Here is a 20,765-nt window from a genome sequence, read left to right as displayed (position 1 = left end):
AACCTGGCATATATAAATCGCTTGCCACGCGCGACAGTGCGACGTCAAGACAAATTTAATTTCAACAGCAAAACACAACTCCGAATCATCAGTATGGACCTAAAGTCAATGATTTGTTGAGCGTGTTTTTAAAATCTAATTGGTCGAACACTTGAAATGATGGTGTGACTAGAAGACTGAGCATGACCAGTGCATTTTTTTCGGTGTCTTGTCTCAATATTCTTATTTTTCCTGAACGTGCCAACATGTTTTCCCTGCAGCAACTGGCCTGCATTTTTTCCTCTTGGTCTCTAGCTTGCATTTCTTCACGCCACCACTCATGATTTCAAATGACCGGACGCCTAAACAGTCCATCGCCAATTTATCTCAGGTGGAATATTGTTGTACCATACAAATAAACTGAGAGAATCGCACTTTGCTTTATTCCGAGTCATTTTCACATTATTTCAGAAGAATACTTAATACTACATTGGGACTCACTAATCTGAGATGGAAGAAGGGGCATGTACTAGTTATGAGCAATTAAAGTTTACCAAATAAACGAAATTGCTGGATTTTATGAACTGTGAGGGCGTCGATGTTCATGAACCTCAACCAAATGTGCGAGTGAGCATGCTGCGGCGAATCACGGACCTAAACAGAGAGATCATTAGGTGATTACAGACGACACACAATACCGCTAAAAGTTACATCTCAGAAAAACAATTTGGAAAAAAAATATTAGTTGGAGAAATTTAAACTGAAATAACAAATCAGGTGAATTTTCGACGAGGTCGCGCTGGAATTATTGAGGCAACTAATAATGTAAGAAAATATTATACCGCCTGCGCCATTTCAGGTGGGGATATACATTACGATATATATTACGAGAAGTCGTGTCATCTGCCCCTTCCAGAAGTTGAATACTTTGGTTGACTTCTCAAAAAACGCACGGTTTTGTTTCCGTTTATCCTTCTTTAATATGGAGACGGTAAAATATAACACAAATACACTTTGTATAAGGTACTTAAATCAATGTATACAGAAACAAACTTATCTGATAACTTCCAGCAACTGAATAACGAAGAGTTAGTATGCTTCCTTCTGGGAGATACCACTCAAGGTTATAACAAAGAAATATGTTACACCATAGACAAACTTATGAACGAATTTTTAGTTATGCCATGAATGTTAGAACAACATTTTTAGACTAATAAGTAGATTGTAATGTTATTTTTATTGTACTAATATAAATTTTGTTATATGTTATTTTTCATGTATTTCTTGTACTTATTTTATCTTTAATTTTGCAGCTTCTGTACAAGTGAGCCCCTGCTTTAAAAGGGTAGCAACAAATAAATAAATAAATAAATAAATAAATAAATAAATAAATAAATAAATAAATAAATAAATAAATAAATAAATAAATAAATAAATAAATAAATAAATAAATAAATAAATAAATAAATAAATAAATAAATAAATAAATAAATAAATAAATAAATAAATAAATACAGATAAAAAATATAAAGTAAAATGGTTTAACAAAATGATTTCACACAGCAAGTGTTGCCAGTGTAAAGCAAGGGCCCGGGTGTAACATATCATCAACCATATTCAATGTAATTGTGAATGATTTCCCAGATATATTTGGTGCTGAGAGTGGTACAAATCATGCTTAGTAATAAAAACAATGTATTTAATATGCGGATGATTTAGTACTCTTGTCAGAAACTGCAGATGGTCTTCAAAACTGAGTAAAGTAACTGTTGGTGTGAGAGGTGAAATTGGTAGACCCCCCCCCCAGTGAGGATAAAAGCAACAAGAGCTCAAATACATTAAAAACAATACAAACTGGTACAAAATATTGAAAAAAATCATGGGAAAATCTCAATTCAAAGAACATACAGTGAAACAAAAAATAACATATATTAATCAATTTAAAAAAAATATGAACTATAAAAGAAACAATTAAATATTTGTCGAAATAATCAAAATGGGGGAAATAAATTAAGAACATATCATATCAAACAGACTTTGGAATAGAAAAATTCCTAAATAAAATAAAAGACATGGGAAGAATTGTGACAAAGTTTAGAATCAGTGACCATAATTTGGAAATCGAATTAGGTAGAAGAAGAAAACCACTCATAGAAGAAGGTGACCCGTTCTATAAGATGAATCCAGATACGGCAGATACGGGTAAGAATTCTAAGCAGAATATGTATATCGACTCTGTACATCCATGCGTAGTTAGGCATATGAATGGAACCAACTTAGTTTTGGCAACCAATGGTAAATCGCGATCCTGTGACAATGCATTAAAAGTAATTCGTGTTGCTCCACTTTAAAATTTTAGTTTTATTCAGAAGGTCTTTACCATAATTACTTGTATTATTGTAATATTATAATTCATACTTGCATTTGTAGGCATCAGAGATTTGATTCAATTTAAAATGGCAAGCTTCATGGAAACGCACTTGTCTACAAACAACAGCGAACCAAGCATTGTGTCTTGTGGAACGTCGTCTGCACACACAAAAAAAATGAATGTGAAACAATGATAACTTTTCAGTTCAGGTAACATGGTAAATAGCCTTGCGCAGAACAAAAATACATATCCCTTTCATGCCCGTCATTGCGAACCCGTTCGTAATCGTGAACCCATGCGTAATCGTGTTAGGAAAAGCTATATTTGAAAGATTTGTTAGGGTGCGCCGAGGCACAGTTGTTGAGGTACTGTGGTCAAGGATATATATAAAAAAAATCCCCACTGCACGCGCCGTTGTGTTGTGACTTCATCAACAATGAATACAGGTTTATAATGGGAATTCTGCCAAGACTAATAATAATTTATTGTGCGTAATAATTTTTCAATATTAAGTCAAGCTGATTTGCCAACCAGTGCAATCTGATTAAAATAAGATTCTATTTTTTTTCTTTAAATTTGCGTTCAACTATTTATTTTAAATATACATTTTCTTTATTACTTATTTGCTGGCATTTTTAAAATGAGTTTTAGTAATCGCGAACGCCCACAAGGCGTGGCGATAGTTAAATGTACGTAACATGTACGTAACAAAAAACAAAAAAAAATAATTAAAAAATAGTAAAAGTGAAATAAAAAAATATAAAATAAAATACACGCCGTACAACACATCAGATTTTAATCAGATTGCCAACCAGTGGTGATGCGACGGCCGAATGGAGCTTGGCTGGCGAAGATACTATAGTTCATTCACGAAATATGAAAGAAGACACAGTTGAATAAATGCCACTATGTGAATTCTAGTACTCAGTTTGTTAATAGAAATACACACTAGTACTATTCAAGCTAAATTCGTACACTGTAATTTGACATGTATTGTCGTTTGCACACGGGATTAATTAAATAATATTGAAGAGAAAAAAAATATTTGTGTATGCGTAAAATCAGAAATTGTGCAGACTAGTAAAAATTCTTTCCATGGTGGCAGAAGTTTTTGACAGTCACATGCGGAAATCTACACGATTACAGCATCAATATTGGTTTTGTAATATTCAACTATCACACTGCATTCATCATTTTTTAGAAACGGTAATCCACTGTTCAGTCAACATTGGAGCTTATTGGTACTAGTATTTAGATGTATTACTATAGCAAGGATCCAATATTCCAACAGTAATCAGCGACAAGGACGAATTACGCGCCCTCAGAAACAGATCACGTGGCACCCCCACATAACGCAATTCTCTGTTGGCATTTTATAATGTCATGTTTGTCATATTTAACATTTCATATCAGTTTTTATAAGATTTGATTTGATCATTGAAACGTTTGTACCTCATGATACAGACAGGGTTGGGTAGGTTTCGTAATGGACGTCGCTGTAATACAACAATTACACAAAATTTACTAATTCTGCTGTTTTGCAGATATTACACTCATTGTTTTACGTTCATTTCTGTTTAAGGTGAAACGAGTAATAGAAATGATATTAGGGAAATCGCTACCAGTTGCTTCGCATGTAATTAAGAACTATATGTGTTTTCAGAAAACTGAGATATAGGAGAATACTTTTCGTGTTAATATTTTTTTAGAAGATTAAGTTACAAACGTTCCCGTGACTTTCAAAACAAATTTTTATTGAGCGAATGGCCGTTTCCTTTATTTGTATACAAAGGTGTATACTCAATTTCATGGGCGTGATCTTATGCCCATAACACAAAATCAGAGGCCAATAAAACCATCTATAAGACGTTATTTTTTAGTTAATTTCGTGAATAGATAATTCGCACATCGCTAGCGAAAAATGCTGAACGATGGAATTTTCATACCCACCCTCTCTACACAAAGGTCCTTGCCCTTAATTCTACACTTTTCTCAGCCCCTGTTATATCCAATATCCGTGAATACATACAACTGAATCACTTGTAGATGTAGTATCTATCTATTACTACACAACGTACAATAACAAACTGTTATTGTAATGTATATACTAAAACTGGAGAAGGTGATAATATCAAAGGGAATTTGCATACCAGTACACAAATGAGCCAGATTGTGACAACAAACGACCCAAAAGCAAAGATTAAACGAAGATGGGAGTCAAACAACTTACTGGTGTCATAAGATCTGTCACCACAGTGAATAGTAAAAATAGGTTTATAAAAAGACCCATTCTTCAAAGGTTTACTACAGTTGTAAAGAATCGATGCGATGACGACGATCGAATCTTATACCTTGAAAAATAGCTATAAACAAAAGAAAAATACTAGAAGCAGATATGAATCAGATTGATGCAAAAAAAACCCTAACTGGTTCATGAAAAATGCTTGAGTCTTACATTGATAGTACTCTAATCACAACGCCACTAACATCTAACTGAGAAGAATAACATCACTCTAGTAACATAATTGTAGTGAGACTCTATGACTGAAGCTAACATAACGCCACCATGCTCACAATGACAGCCGGGCACATTGTGATCTCTGCAATTACTACTTGCATGCAGAAGGACGGAATTATCCTCCGTTGTCATAATTGCGGTGTGATCAAAATACTTAGACCGTTGGATACTTGTCACATGTTAAATTAGGCAGCTGTAATATTTTACTATGCGTGGGGCAGAAGCCAGGTTTGTTCAATTCTCGACCTGGGTCCTCTGTATTTTGAAGAATAAATACACTCATTCTCAGACCACTTTCAGTGGTCGAAAACCCAATCTACTTGTATGTCACTTTTTAAAGTTAATTTTACCAGTTTGATAACAATCCCACCAAACATTAAACAACGTCGCACCATTGATTATACCCATAGAGTTCGCCGACACATACGCATGACCACTAAAAGTGACCCCGACCTGGATAAAATCGTCTGCGGATATTGTATTATGGTCTTCATTCATTTGATGGAAATTATTGTGTACGGGGGTGGTGGGGGTGGTGTGTCCCTTTTCAAACATCGGGTTTGTTTGGTACGAGTATTAAATATAATTAATGTTGTTTTAACAACCCTCATTACATCCTCGTTGACAAGATTTAAAGAGAAAATGTGTTACAGGCAAAAAGGAATGACTAATTACGTGGAATTACGCATGTGACAACGAAGTGACACTTGAGTTGAATGTGACGTTGTAATCCACTCCATCAACACGCGACAATGATTGCACGTGTAAGATATCCACAATACATCAGGATTATCCGACCCACTTACGATGCGATTAAACGGATAAATAAAAAAATGTGTTACTACGCTAAAAAGAGTTTTGGAATTTCGACGGCTCGAGTTGTCAGCAGTAGCAGGATAAAGCGTAAGCTCTGTTTTAATAGCCACATAATTGCCGTTAACGAGGCACCATTTGGTAACAACTCTCAACCAAGACCATATAAAAGGAAATGATCGCGTGCAACGTTACACCATTCTTGCATCCAACCCACAGGTGAGTGATTTCAAGGTTACTTTATTTTACTAGTAAATTTTATCCTATCATAGATGTAAAAAAGATCACCCCAATGATCTTAATAACTTATCGGCTGGTCTGGTTGTCACATGATTCGTGTGGTTTCATCAACGTTCTCCTCATTCAGCATTTTCCATGCGCTACACCAGTTACCGAGCAACAGTTACGCGAATATTTCGATTGACGAAGTTGTTTTCGTTTTTGAAACTAGAGCGCCCCTCTTGCACGTTCTTGATGAAATGAAGCTAATATAATAGTATCGCATTCAATATACTTCTGTTCTGTGATTTGTCACACCAAATTCCAGTATTTCGTTTCATGAACTCGTTCTAACTTTTTAACGCATTTGAATTAGCTGTGAATCCCGAGTCTCACCATGAAGTTGACTTTGTTGTTGGTGTTAGCCATTCTTCCTATCATCAGTGCTGGCAATATCAAGCGGGTAAGTAGGTTAAGCCCAACACTTGAACAAGTCTTACCAATGTATGTGCAATATATATACGCAACAGAAGCAGGAATTTGAAGATACTGAAGTCGATTTATCATTTTTGTGTCTTACGGAATTGATATTTGGATATTGGATTTGTTGATTCAGAATGCGTTTTACTAATACTGTCTATGTTTTGTTCGTCCATACACGTGCAGGCGGAATCCAAGCTCGGTACGTTCCTCCAATTTTGTTTTCATACGCCACATGTCAAATTTGTTTGTACATAAGTGAAATTACACGTGTTTCACTAGAAATAAGTTGGGAAACAATTTTCACGTATCCAGTGCGTGACAATCGGACTTTTATACAGCTGATTTATTTCTTCTAACGTTTACGCAAATCTTATTCATAGAATTCATGCGCAAATCACATGATACCTAGAATACGCGCGCGAACCACAAGAAAATGTTTTCGTTTAGGTATATTTCTGAAGAAAAAAAATAAAAAATAAAAATGTAGTTCATACATGGTAAAGTATGCAATGTTCTCACTAGATATACGCCGTGTTTCAGAAAATAAACGTGGTATGAGACCTTATGATCCGAACTGGAATACATTCTTACATTTCGTTTTCTAACATTATTGCTATCGAAATACTTGTGTTATCTGTAACATGGAGTCGTGTACAATTTATCTGTTTGTGTAAGAAATGTATCTTATTGGGTAAATAATAACAACATATTTGTGGAAGTTGTTACAAATATTCCGTGTCAGGGTGGACGTTTGTAATGACATGTTGTTTATTGGCGATTTTTCATTTGCATTTTTCGTCAGATAGATAATATTTGTAATATTGTCTAGTTTGATTGTTAGTTTTGTTTTCTTACTCATAAGCAAATAACATTGGTCAACAAGATTATGGGGTCTCTAGAGCAGTTAACTTATGTGATGTGTTCAACTTCACGTGATTTTAGTAGCTATTTGGCGCTACAATGTTTCGTATTCACCAGATGTGTGGCACAATAGTTTACTTGTCCGCCCATCATTAGGGAGATTGTATGTTCCACTCCGATTGTCGGCTGAACATGTTTGCTCAATGTACCCAAAAATACCGTTTATTAAGTTGTTGTCGTCTTCTCAGTGCAAAGTTCATTTTACATGTACAATTATAGGTGATTGTTGTCTCTATGTACATATACTATAATAAGTGATTGTCGTCTGCTAATAGTTGAGTTGCTTCCATGTTCATATACCAACGAAAATGGTTGTCTTCTTAATGTCCAGTTGTCTACATATCAAATATTTTGGTATCGGCTTCTCAGTGTCCATTTATGTCCATGTGCCATACCAGTAAGTGATTGTCGTCGGTTCAGTGCATTGACTAGTTTTCATATACAATAAGCGTCTGTCGTCTGCTCATTGAATTGTCCATTTTCATGTACAATAGATAATTGTCGTCCACATTGTTGTTCAGTTCTTCCATGTGCATATACCAATAAGTGAATTCCGTTTGCCAGTGTTCAGTGCAGAGTCCAGTTCGCATGTATATGTAATTGTCGCGTGCTCAATATCCAGTTGTTTTCATGTTTCAGCAATAGGTGATTGTCGTCTACTGTAACTTCACTTTTTTCTCCACCGTGGCCGAAAACTTACTCGGATTTCGGTTGCTCTATATTTACAGAACAATAAACAATGCAACGATTTATGCAAATTAGTAACTTTATCTTTTTGTCTTTTCAGAGAGATGTGAGCCTTCAGGTAAGCAATATTTGAGGTTTTTAAACATTATAAAACTTTCTATTACACCCTTAAAATCCTCCAAGAATTTATGAATAAAAAAACTGCAAAACACATGTAATTTGTCTACACAAAAATTACCACAAAACTAAATACAAGAGATCCGGAAAAGAAACAAACACGTACAATAAGTGATACTAGTTTGCTCGTGTATTCGCGGACGTATAAATTACTCCTGGTAAGTGAGAACTACTTTATCATACCCACAGACTCTTCACACGATGACGGTGTAAGATTATTATGGTAGTACTTAGGCCTAGAATGCTTATTTCTCCCTACATGTATTTACAAAGGGCACGCCTGGCACAAAAAGGCCCGGCACTCATATAATCATATCCCAACATGCAACGTGACAATGACGTAATTGTAAATGTACCTCCTCACTGTCATTGCATTTACAGATGAGGATGAATGTACAACTAGTCCTGCTATCAACGGCAAGTGCAAGGTTTCGTGTGAGAATGATGAGAAGACAGCTGCTGGAAGGTCACTGTGTTGCAAAGGTTTGACATGCTGTCACAAAAGTAAAGGTGAATGAAAAATAAAATATTTATTTTAAATGTCATTTCTGAGATTAACCAAACCCAATTTTACTGTATAGTATTTAAGCAATAAGCCCACCGAAAACGGCTATACCACGATATATATGCACGATCCGCAGGTGTTCAGGGACGGTGGTTTAGGTTTGTGTGGCCATGGACGAACTAGAAACAACGACGCTCACAACTTGAATATATTATGGTTATATAATTTTTCAGATTTTAATTCGGTATTTCTTCAATATTTTTCCAAAATTCAACCCTTATATTTCCCTGAAAATCAAATACTACCGGTTTTATTTATTTCCGCATTAAACCTGTAGTCAATTCATGTTCCAGGGCCACTTTGTTTAGCTGTGCTTTATCAGCCAATATACCATTAATTGCATATGCAAATTTTGGGTTTGGACCAATCAAATCGATGGATTAACACCATCAATATACTCGTATAATAAAGTCGTTCCGTATCTTGTACTAGTTCTAATCAGACGCGTGTTAATCATCTGTAAATGTTATTTCACGTGGGAATGGTCAAACTGTAATACATCTTTTCATCTACAGATGCTTGCAGTAGGGCGTATGAAGGGGCTTTCTGTGATGTTGGTCCGTGTGATCCAGATTTGGTACAGATAAACAACGATGATTTGTGCAGGAATGGTTTTGTCTGCTGTAAATCTAAACGTAAGTTACTGTACGATATAAAGCACTAAATGAACAAAATTGTCACAAAAAGGCGTGTCTCAAAAAATCAAAAATTGTACATTTACCCCTGACCGCAGAAAATTTTCCCATGCTCTCAAAAAATAGAAAACGGTTCCCCCTGCCCAATCTTGTTGGGACAGTTTTTTTTTTTAAATGAACAGCTCCATTGACTGGATCTGAACTACATGAGGGTCACAGAACACGAGTGCAATATATCTGACTTAAAACAATGAAGATTGCTTAAGGTTTGTGCTAGTCAATCACGTTCAACTGATTGTGTTAGTATAAATTTGTACACGTGTTTCGGGCTTTGTTTCAGTCTCCTAACAAGAATAAAGTAGGGTGGTAATTCCAACAATGAAAAGTACGTTTGATTTTTTTAATAAAACACAACGAACGTCAGTATAGGCTGGCTTAAGTGCCCCAATGTTTTAGCATTTTTTGCCAAAACAACTGATTTTATCATTTTTTGTGATGATAATGATAATGCATCTTATAAACTAATAAACCTTTTTTTAATTTTGTTGGAAGCAACCTGGAATGGCATACCTGGTGAGTTACAATTACTACTGAGATTTCTAGTGTATGTCTTTGTATCATTTATGGCGTTCCGTATAAAACCACATGACGTATGCGAGGATGTGTTACGCCCTCTTACGACAAACACACATGCACTTGATTTGCAGTCACACTCAATTTAGTGAAAATTGTATTGATTCAAACAAGTCAAGTTCAAGTCTCGACCCGCAATGAACGTTTACGTGATTGAATATTGTTATCTTGGAAGAACATTTTATGTCGTTTGACAAAAAAACGTTTCTTTAAAAACGTTGAAGTGATGCGATTTGTTATCTTTTTTATATTCGGCCACGTGAGCGTAAGTAAGATATAGCGCCACCACGCGGCAGGCATATTCCCCATTTTTCAAATTTCAAACAATAAAAAAACATCCGATTCATAGGTTGTATAACTTTATATTTGGAAATTCGTACACATCGAAATTTCAGCAAATATCGCACCCGAATCCGGATTTCCTCACTTAAAATTAAAATTTGTTTTTTCTTTTCGACTGATATTGACTACACACAACTTGTTTTCTGTAGATCCTCGCCCCGGGGAGCTGGGTGACCCCCAATTCGAGACATTTGACGGCTTCCACTTCAGCTACCAGGGGCCTTGCATGTACTACTTGGTACAAGAAGATTCAGTTGTTCCCAATTTTAGTGTAATGTCAAAGCACGTAAACGGTCGTGATGAAAAGGGACAATCCGTGACTTTTGTGTCCAGCGTTCATATTGACTACTATGGATACAAAATTGATCTATTGCAAGGCTACCAGGTCATGGTAAGTTAATATCAACGATGGATTTAAATTAGAATATATAGTATTGAACCTTGCTACGATTCAACCCTGATAACAGTAGTACCATGGTACAAACAGTCCACTGCGTTTTGGTATGTGTTACTCTTGGTTCTACACTTCATAGTCTCACCGACCTTACAGCTGACATATTTCGTTGGTTTCCCGGCAGGTTGACTCATATGACATCAGCGATGACCTACCAAAGACGTACTCGCGTGAAAGTTCAATGAGTTTCACCATAAGATGGGCCAACGCAAACAGAAATCTCCTCGTTGCAGAGTTTCCTGGTTTGTTCGAAGTCATTTGGAATGGAAAAAGTCGCGTGATTGTCGAATTGGAGAAAGAATTCAAGGGCAAGGGACAAGTTCATGGGATGCTAGGCAACAATAATGGGGACTTGACGGATGATCTTGAAGTGCGAAAGGAAGATGGCAACATAGTTCTCTTATATCCCATTGAGATGAACGAGGATGGAAAAGTGGAACACCCACCACGTTATATAATTGATCAATTCGGCGAAATGTGGCTTGTGCCCAACAGGTACGGTTCAGACAATCAGAAATGTTTATTGTTGATGTCAGTTTTAAGAGAATACGGATACACTTTCGAAAGATGGTTTCAGCAATGTTACTACAATTCGTTGGATGTTATTTTCTTTTTTATTTCACCCATAGCTAAATGTACTAAATTGAATATCAGTGAATCTAAAGGAAGTTAATCATAGAAATAGTTTTTTTTTGGTAAATTCATGGATATGGAACTCATAGCGACGAACACAACGCGTGTAAAATACATTGTTTGTTTACATGAAATTCGAAGACGCGCTGCGCGACGACCACCGCGCTTTAAATACCTTGTAAATATACCTGCAACATTAATCCCGCTAAAATTAAACCCAGTGAATACAGTATCTTCCATCCTCCTGTTACAATTGTATGATTTCTACTAATATGATTATTTCTCTCGCTTTGCAGCTGTAAACACTAATAAGACGTACAGTCTTATGCACCTCGTCGCTGGCCTCGGACGTACTCCAAGACGGTACTATGACAACACTTGAATATGAAGATATAAATGTGTTATCATAGTATATAACTGGTATACTAGTACATGTATATTGTATAATAAATAAACTTACGTAGTGCAATGAAGTAAAATAAAACGTTCTCCTGTAGTTTTCTTCCTTTTGATGGCACGTCAGGATGCCCATGGACCTACAAACCTCGTAGGTCCATGGGATGCCATGGGCAATATGAGGTCGTGCAAACATATCATCTAAACTCCTTGCCTCGATGCGTTTTATAACAAACATGTATGACGCGGCTTGAAACAAAATTTGGTCTGAACACAGCGTGTGCCGTGTTCTTGTGCCACTAACGTACATTGTATGAAGCAGAATATGACCCGAACATGACGTATGTATGTTTACTTGTATCATAGAGATTCCAGACATAGTCGCTCAAGAGTTGAAAATCCGAATTGGTAAATCAGTATTATGTATAATTATTTTTCTCCGATTTTCGCATCACTGCATTATACTACAGAAACTATGAAACACGATCACCGTGAAATTAATGCATGGTCAATTTTAACGACCCAAAATGTAAAAATTAAAACTTTTATATTGCGCCTGGGACCGTGCGGATTGCATTAAATACCTACTGACTCTTATCTAAATACATGCATGCTAATTGGCAGAAAAGCAATAATGAGATGTTTTTTTTTGCGACGACTACGCATTTTACCGCTTCAGTGATTGGCTGAATGAATAGTACTGATCGAATTATTTGGATTTTCAGCGAGCCGTTTGTTATGCCACTGAGGGCAGCATACATAAACAACAAAATATGACATCATATCCACTGTTGTAGAAAATTGAGAAAATGGTTTCTACATAATACTGTTGAAAACTTTAAGTTGAATATTTAGAGAATGAAAAATAATATAAAAAAAACTGTAAATTGCATTCTCCTTCATATGTGGAACTCTTTCGTCTGGGAGCATTATGTTGATTGCTTTGACTTCACCTTTAAGGTACCTTCCATGACCAAGCTGACCACTCATTACGTGAATTAATATAGCAACCTATCATTTCAAAAATGTCACTCATAAATCTAGGGTTTGATTTTTCCAGGGGGGTAAAATAAATAGGGGGGCCTCGGCCCCCTCTAAATCCGCCCCTGATCTGCTAGGTTCGCTTGACAAAACCGTTTTTTTTTTTCACCAGATGGCGCCCTCTAGAGCAACTCCGTGGCCATTCTTTTCAAGTGTTTAATGTACAACGTCGGTATATAGTGTATATGATATAAGTCCAGTGCTCACATTTCGACGATGGCCGTTACGTATTAGCTCTAATGACACAAGAAATGTTTTATTAAAACTAAAACTTGGAGGGAAAAAAATCCACAGTTATAGCTATCCTCGGGGGGGGGACATCCGGGCATTTTCTACCGCTTGGCAACCCTCGCGGTGAAAACAAAGACCAAAAAACTCGCAGAAAACGGTACTTTGCGAAGGTTGTTGAGAGTCCCCTGAACAGTGTAACAAGATTAGCCCTACATGTGTAACATATATGAATTTGGTTGTTCAGGATTACTTCAAAGTTGAGTTTGTGTTGTTTTCTCGAATTTTCACCGGCTCCACCGGCGTTCCACGAGGGGAGGCAAGGGGGGTAGCTGGTACGGTTTTGCGGGAAATAAAAGGGCTTTTCACAATTTACGAAGAAAAAAAAGACGTTTTTACAGTTTACAGTGTTAACAAATGGAACATTGAATGGTCCGAAGAGCTCTCCGACTCAAATTCTCCGCCATTGCTGCGCCGTGTGAAGAGATGCATGCGCATATTACCCTCGTAATGCTCTTCATTCGGCTAGAGGGCCTTTTACGTCTTGACATTCAATTTTGTAGTGAATTGTGTCATCTAGTCGTTTTACAGTTTCTAAAATGTAATTTCCCTGGATTATTCTTTACGATTTTTTTATTTGGATGTGAATTTTTGTACGTACGAGAAAAATGACACATTTTTACAGTGTACGAAACAAATATTTGATTGATTACGTTGTACGTCTAGCCTGTGATTACAGAATTACGGAATTTATTTTTTCTATTTATGTTGTACGAACAAAAAAATATTGCAATTACGTTGAACGAAAATAACCCTTGCCCCCCCCCCTTCCACAGCAGCGCACACAGAGCCCATAGAAATACGTGGTACAGTGATGCGCGTCTTAGCAACGTAGAACGTCTGTGACGTAGCTCCGCCCCGAGGATTGACGCTTTAGCTGCTTCAAACAAGCATCTCAATCCTTTGACAAGTTCCCGTTTCAGGTGTCATAACGAAGCGAAGTCATCCCTTGTATTTGTAGTGTGAAACTACGCTGTTAGAGGGCGTGGTCTTGAAAAGGCGGTTCCACAGACAGGCTGTTTGAAAGTCGGCTACCATGAATAATGATTGGATTTCTTCAAAATTTACAATAAAGTTTTATTTTATGTAGTTTTTTACAAAGCCCAGATAAAATATATATTCACACAAATATTGTTTTCACAAACATAGGTCATATATGCAGAAACATTACAATGTTTGGGCAAACTGCTATATTTGCTTTTTATGGTGAAAGCTCTTGCCATATTTTGTTTGTAATTATATGATGTATAGCAAAGATGTTCTTGCATTATTTAAGGCATTTTTTATGCAAAACAAAACACATTTCGGATTAGGACCCCCCCCCAAAAAAAAAGCTGTGTCCGAATCAATAATTATACACTTTTAAAACAAAAAAAAAGTTGATAAAATTATCAATATACTATTATGCCCTCTATAGTTGACGAGGTGTTTCTTTTGTTTATTTACGTCCAGACAGCAAAGGCATCAGTGTTCCATTGCTTCTATAGCTATCTTGCTACTAAATAAAAATTTTGCAAATACGATTGGATTATTGCCAGTGCTGTTTATTTGTCAAAAAATATACGGACAGCATCATGAAAAGAAAACACACACAATCTTTTAACATTTGAGGCGAAATTTGAAGCAGACTAATTACTGTATTACGTATGTATGTGAATGGTTTAAGTTTAACTGTATATATTATATTTGTCTTAACAGTGAAGTTAAGTTCTATTTAGCTGTAAATTGACAGTCGGGTAATTAGTTTTCTTTTATAAAAAAACCACGACAAGAATGAAATATACAAGACAGGGACATTTTGAAATTGGTAAGCTTATCGAACGTTATCAATATCTAAGAGGTGATACTGTAATAACAGATTGACAAATATTGGTCTAAAGGGATGATTGAAATTGTTTTCCCCTCAGGATTAAACTGAATTGGTCACCATACTTTATTTGATTTTTAAAATTGCTTTATCATTATTTTTGTTCCCCACTTCCATCAATTGAATTGTTTTTGTTGGGCAAGATATCACAGTGTGTTGTGCATCTCCCATTTGCTGGCAATATCAACTTGTAGATTATGACGTCCGGTACACCTCAATGGAGTGTGTAATGTAACGATTTGTAAAAACCAAAACATAGGAACCACCGTGACTAACATTGATCTGCGATGAAGAGAAGTGCATTGTGGGTTGACCACAGCTGTTCATATCGGAACGTGGTGTGTTGATGTTATGTGAGTTTACGTGACGCAAGTTTGTAATCCTCATTGTGTTCCCTTAGCAACACAATATACCTGTTCTCACTACATTCGTGCACAGGCTGAAATCTCTCACAGCCTTGACCAAATCAGGTTTCTACCGATTTAATATCACTTTTAAACAAAATCAATACTCTTTACTAGTTAGCGATTTCAGCAGCCGTTGTCCATTTCCATGGAAACATGTTATTTCGGGGCTGAAAACAAAGCATTGACAAATTATTTCTCATTGTATAAAAGTTGAATGGCCTCTGTAAACTCTGTGGTCATAGCTCCCTCGGTCGTTAATACAACGTGATTTTTTTTTCACAACAGGAGGTTACAATATCAGCATTATGGTTTCCGCTATTACATCATTAATGGCGTTTTACGATATTATATCAGCCAAAGGTCGTAGACATTATTTTTTGCCATCTTAATAATTATAATGAAAACATGAAAAGTCGGTCGACAAAATCAACTTCACATCTTTCACAAAATTAGCCTACGTTATGTTTTTTTAAAGATTTGTTATCAAGACTTGTTCATACATGTATATTTTGATTGTTACTTGATCCACAGTCCCTCTAGATTATCAAGAAAACTATTGAAAAAGTATATAAACATTTTGGCGGGAAAGGATTTAGTTGCTCCATGGTTGCAGCAAGCATTACACCAGAAAACAATAACAATATACTTCATTGAATGTCTGGTTTGACTGGTTTGATTATAATTTACTGTTAAACTTGAAATTAACGCAACTTCATACATTTGTGGGGGTATTTTAGTGAGAAACATTTGATTTCACAAAATTCAGTGTGAATCCCCGTATGACCACAATACCGCCAAACGGTTTTATTTGAGTGCATGTAAATTTCAGCATTCATTGTCAAAATTGGTATATTGCTAAAAATAATCATTAAAATGTCCAAAATGTTTTCACTTCTCCAAAATCGCTAAAAAGCATTGTTCAATTCATCCCTCGGAATCCGTCGCTAAATTATGGCCATACATTCTATTTGACAAATCTTGGGATTATGAAAAAATGCGACACTAAACAAAAAAGAGATTGTTAAATAAAAACTGCACACATATACATGTATTTAATAAAATTTTATTACAAATTTTGTGCAAAAAAAATCGGTTCCTGTTTTGGGGGTCACCGAAGACGCCCTCCTCGGTTCATGGCGGAAATTGCTCCGAGTGTGCTTGCAACCCGTTTTTCAAACTACAAAAACAACCCAATATTTTTATTATCACAATAGAAGGCAGTTAATTTCTATTACTAGACATTCTTAAAATGCAACTTGTAGTAATTATGTTACCCGCAAACATTAAATATACATAAAAAACTGATCTGACAAATCCGTTTCACGTATTTTGTGTCTGTTTCACGGTCTTTGACCATCGATTTCTCCAGAAATACATGCGCTATTAAATTTGTTAATGTGTTTCCTGAAAGTCCTAAGTCTGTACAAATCGAATAATACATTTTGCACCCGTCATTTAGTCACAAAATAACAGACGAACGTTTTTAATGTGGTCCCGAAACACAAACTAAGCAACAGAATGGACGTCCAACCATGTTGTTGTGACAGCAAATGAATAATGCCTTCTCCGACGTTCGCCATCGTAGGATAAAAAGCCCGTCGTTTAGCGGGAAATTTAGATTACTTCCTGGCTCTATACAGTGAACAACTAATCTAACACGATGTCTGACGCCGCAGCTCCCGCTCCACAGAAGAAGGCTACTAAGCCAAAGAAGGCAAAGGCACCGGCTGCCCATCCAAAAACCATGGACATGGTTGTTGCTGCTATCACCAACTTGAAAGATCGCAAAGGGTCGTCTCTTCACGCCATCAAGAAATACGTCGGTGCTAACTACAAAGTCGACCTCGACAAGATTACTCCTTTCATTCGTCGTGCTCTGAAGTCTGGTGTTGCCGACGGAAAATTGGTCCAAACCAAAGGTACTGGTGCGTCTGGCAGCTTCAAGCTAAAAGAAAAAGCTAAAGCTGAGAAGAAAGCTAAGAAGCCAAAGACACCAAAGAAACCCAAGGCAAAAAAACCAAAGGCCAAGAAACCAAAAGCAGCGACGAAAAAGCCAAAGGCAAAAAAACCTAAGGCCAAGACTCCAAAGAAGGCAAAGAAGTCGCCAGCAAAGAAACCAAAGGCAGCAAAGAAACCCGCCAAGAAAACTTCAGCGAAAAAGGCAAAGAAACCAGCAAAGAAGGCTGCTCCCAAGAAGAAGTAAGCGAATAATCGCAAACCAAACCAAACGGCCCTTTTCAGGGCCACCACATCCTCCAAAAAGAGAACTACCGTAAAGCCATTGTGTGTTTGAATGTTAATAATGTTGTGTTGGTTCCATGCCATTGTGTTGTTAAGACAATGTATGCTAATAGGGAGCCAGACAATGTATGCTAATAGGGAGCCAATCTAACAATAACTTCCAGTTGAGATTAAAGTTTAAACAAAGCGCGGATTACTGAAGTGATGGGGGTCCTTGCTAACATCACGGTTACTAAAAAAGAGTAACCGTGCTAACATTAACTGCTTGCTGTGACAAGTAACAAATGTGTGTTAATGGCGCCGCGACTGATAATAACCGCCCATTGTAATAAGAATTGAAACAATGACTGTTAGCGAGCCTCTTTGTAGCAATGTGACAGTCGCCAGTTAAGGAAAAAAAAAAAAAAAAAAACCTCAGTTGGTAGTTATATCGCTTGCTTTTAACGATTAAATATGCGAAGGAGAATCTGAAAACGTGCGCATATGGGTATTACACAGACCTCCGTATGTGACGTGTAATCACGCACCGGTTGTGTCGACTGTATACTAGTAGATTTGTCGGTATTGTTACTGTGACTATGCAAATTTACTATGTTCCCGCTTGTCCTATTCAAAACGCGACGGGGAGTTAAATTGGTAAAAAATATTTAAATGGCTGCCATAACGACATACTTTGTCACCTGTTTTACCAAAATCAGCGCAGAATGTGGTATAAGATTCACTACAGTGTCACTGATATTGTTATACAAAATTTCATTTTAAAACAATTTTTAAAATGCGTGTTTTATAACTATTTATATGACTAATTCTAATTAAAACAGGAAGTTGGACATAGTCTCTAATTAGCAAAATTACTTCGAAGGAAATGCCACAGTTTCACGTCCTTCTTGGTTCCCCGTTCCTCACAAGAAGCATCACTTACTTGGTTTCAATTTCAATATTTGAAGTTACTACAATATGCGTAACACACAAATTCATTAATAATTCTATAGCGTGAATTACGAACTACGTGAAATCATAGTTCCATGGTGAAATCAAAACGCATTAAATGGTTATATTCCCATATCTTTTACACAATCAGTTTATTGACTCTCGGCGGGAGAGGAGTGCGTGGGTGACGTCACAAACACAGTTCATAGTTCAAGCATGGATTTCATGGTTCAAGTAATCTACACATCGTATGGTATGCGGGACAGAGGAAGTGTCAATACCTAGTATAATGTTGGTGGGCGGATGTACAGACCGATTATTGTATCCCGCCGAAATTAAAAAGCCTGGGCACTTCCGGTGATTACATTTCTACCACTCGCATTTCCATTAGAAAACCTGTATTGCATGTGCTGACAAACGGGTCTGGAATGGGTTGCTTTATTGAGCCTGTTTATTTACAATTTCAACATTAATTGTGAAAAGTGGTATATTGCAGAAAATAACCATTAACAACCAGTTTACGTGTAGTAATTTCCTAAAATCGCTAAAAAGACATTGTTCAAGCTCTGAAACTATCTTTTCAGTCATCGGTGAGGGCGTAATAAATACTCGGATGAATGGTGATCGGTGTCTGGATCGTGGTTGAATTAAATTACTATTACCTTCCATGCTACTATACAATATCGTACGCACCCAAATAGAATCACGTGGCAATATTTCTATATTCGGACCTACATTCAATATTAAATACTGTAGTTAACTGGTATTGAAATGCGCCTGTATGTTCTTCTAGTGCAACCAAGAAAACAAATCAGGCAAAACGATGAAATCCTCAACTTCCGAACATTACTTTCGGTGATTACTTTCCTCAAGAGAAAATTGATTTCTTTGAATCAGCGTGTATGTTTTTTTTATATTTATCAATGTTATGTTTTGCTTAGAAAATTCAGTAAAAAGCACTATCTACATCCGTAAGTTTCAAATGAAATAACTGAATAGAAATTCGCATTGTTTTCTTGTTAATTACGGTGCACTGCGATATAAATCCCAGTGAATAAATAAGTACATATGCATATCTATAATACAAATATTGACACACGGCGACATACCAGCGCGTTGGTGACGTCACGCAAATTGTCTATATTTTATGGTTCAATCAAAGTACATATGGCGTACAAATGCCGCAGAGGAAATGATAATACAGTACCAGGGAACTACCATGCATGGTTGTACACAATCTCCCAACAATGAGTTAATAATGCGATGAAGAAGATTGAATAAAAACTGGCACAATGTTCACGAAAGGGAAGTCACCTACGACTTTTGTGTTTACGGTTACCACAAATGGAGAAAATAATTTTGTTGAAACTTCATGCAAGTCTAATTCAGTTCCATAATTTCGTTCCAATTAATACCCCCGCCGTCATTTTAAATGGTTCAACCCTCACAAGCAGCATGATACTCGTATTACAAATGTTATAATACTACATAGCAGTGATTAATAAATCCTTGTTCATAAATTATATTTTAAATTGAAATCATTTTATACATTTTTGTTATAAATTGATTTATGCCACACCCCGTAAGGCGACAAATCAACATTCTTGTGTTGTAGGTAGGCGTTCTACGTGACAGACCGCAATGACCTCTTTATCTGGTCACAATGCATTCCTCAGCGAACAACAACCGGACGTTTCTTGTGTTGGCGAGATTAACTAGCCTGGCTGTCGTTATTTTTGTGGATAATATTTAAAAAAATTAAAAAAGTACAGTTAAGACTCTCGACTGTGACTGATGTAACAAAAGTCGCCCAGCAATCACCGAGCAATGCCACTTTGTATGTTCTGCAGAAAATCTCTCACTGAGCAAAGGGTTTTTGGATCATTGTGCCACACAGTTCAAGGCAAACCTGACCATATTTATTTTTCTCATTTTCATTTCTATTCACATTGTCTTCTTCCTTCACATTATTTATGTCTATACTGGTTTTAATTCTTCAAAACTCAATAGTTAGCTTTATGTTTTCTTCTTATAAACAACATTATTTGCTGATTATTGTTTGCCGTTGATTTTGTTGATAGAGAGACTGTGCCTCAACACTAATCGCTTTCTGGCGATCTAAATGTGACATCATAATACATGAACCTCGAACTCTCTATGTCACG

General features: G+C 36.4%; 2 protein-coding genes across 2 annotated transcripts; both read left to right on the top strand.

The window, feature by feature from the left end:
- The first annotated feature begins 2,051 nt into the window (after window positions 1-2,051).
- Window positions 2,052-11,914, top strand: LOC102806792 (von Willebrand factor-like). The gene is made up of 9 exons (XM_085504072.1): window positions 2,052-2,181; window positions 6,277-6,363; window positions 8,092-8,109; window positions 8,550-8,678; window positions 9,249-9,368; window positions 9,921-9,941; window positions 10,493-10,734; window positions 10,922-11,292; window positions 11,727-11,914. Exons 1-9 carry the CDS (start codon window positions 2,052-2,054, stop codon window positions 11,737-11,739), a joined length of 1,131 nt encoding a protein of 376 aa, XP_085360198.1. The 3' UTR covers window positions 11,740-11,914.
- A 5,142-nt stretch (window positions 11,915-17,056) lies between these two features.
- Window positions 17,057-18,735, top strand: LOC100376640 (histone H1-III-like). Its single transcript, XM_002739109.4, has one exon. It carries the CDS (start codon window positions 17,090-17,092, stop codon window positions 17,630-17,632), a length of 543 nt encoding a protein of 180 aa, XP_002739155.1. The 5' UTR covers window positions 17,057-17,089; the 3' UTR covers window positions 17,633-18,735.
- Window positions 18,736-20,765: the final 2,030 nt, after the last annotated feature.

This window comes from Saccoglossus kowalevskii, chromosome 9, assembly GCF_978046115.1.
Source record: "Saccoglossus kowalevskii chromosome 9, keSacKowa6.1, whole genome shotgun sequence".
NCBI classification, from domain to species: Eukaryota; Metazoa; Hemichordata; class Enteropneusta; family Harrimaniidae; genus Saccoglossus; species Saccoglossus kowalevskii.
Note: the sequence above shows the minus strand (reverse complement) of the source record. Positions and strands in the feature narration are given on the sequence as shown.

Coding starts and splice junctions, on each gene's coding strand:
- LOC102806792 (XM_085504072.1), top strand. CDS start 2,052: ATGGGAAGAATTGTGACAAAGTTTAGAATCAGTGACCATAATTTGGAA. Junction 2,182..6,276: donor TCCAGATACGGCAGATACGG/GTAAGAATTCTA, acceptor CATTTGAATTAG/CTGTGAATCCCGAGTCTCAC. Junction 9,369..9,920: donor TGTCTGCTGTAAATCTAAAC/GTAAGTTACTGT, acceptor TTTTGTTGGAAG/CAACCTGGAATGGCATACCT.
- LOC100376640 (XM_002739109.4), top strand. CDS start 17,090: ATGTCTGACGCCGCAGCTCCCGCTCCACAGAAGAAGGCTACTAAGCCA.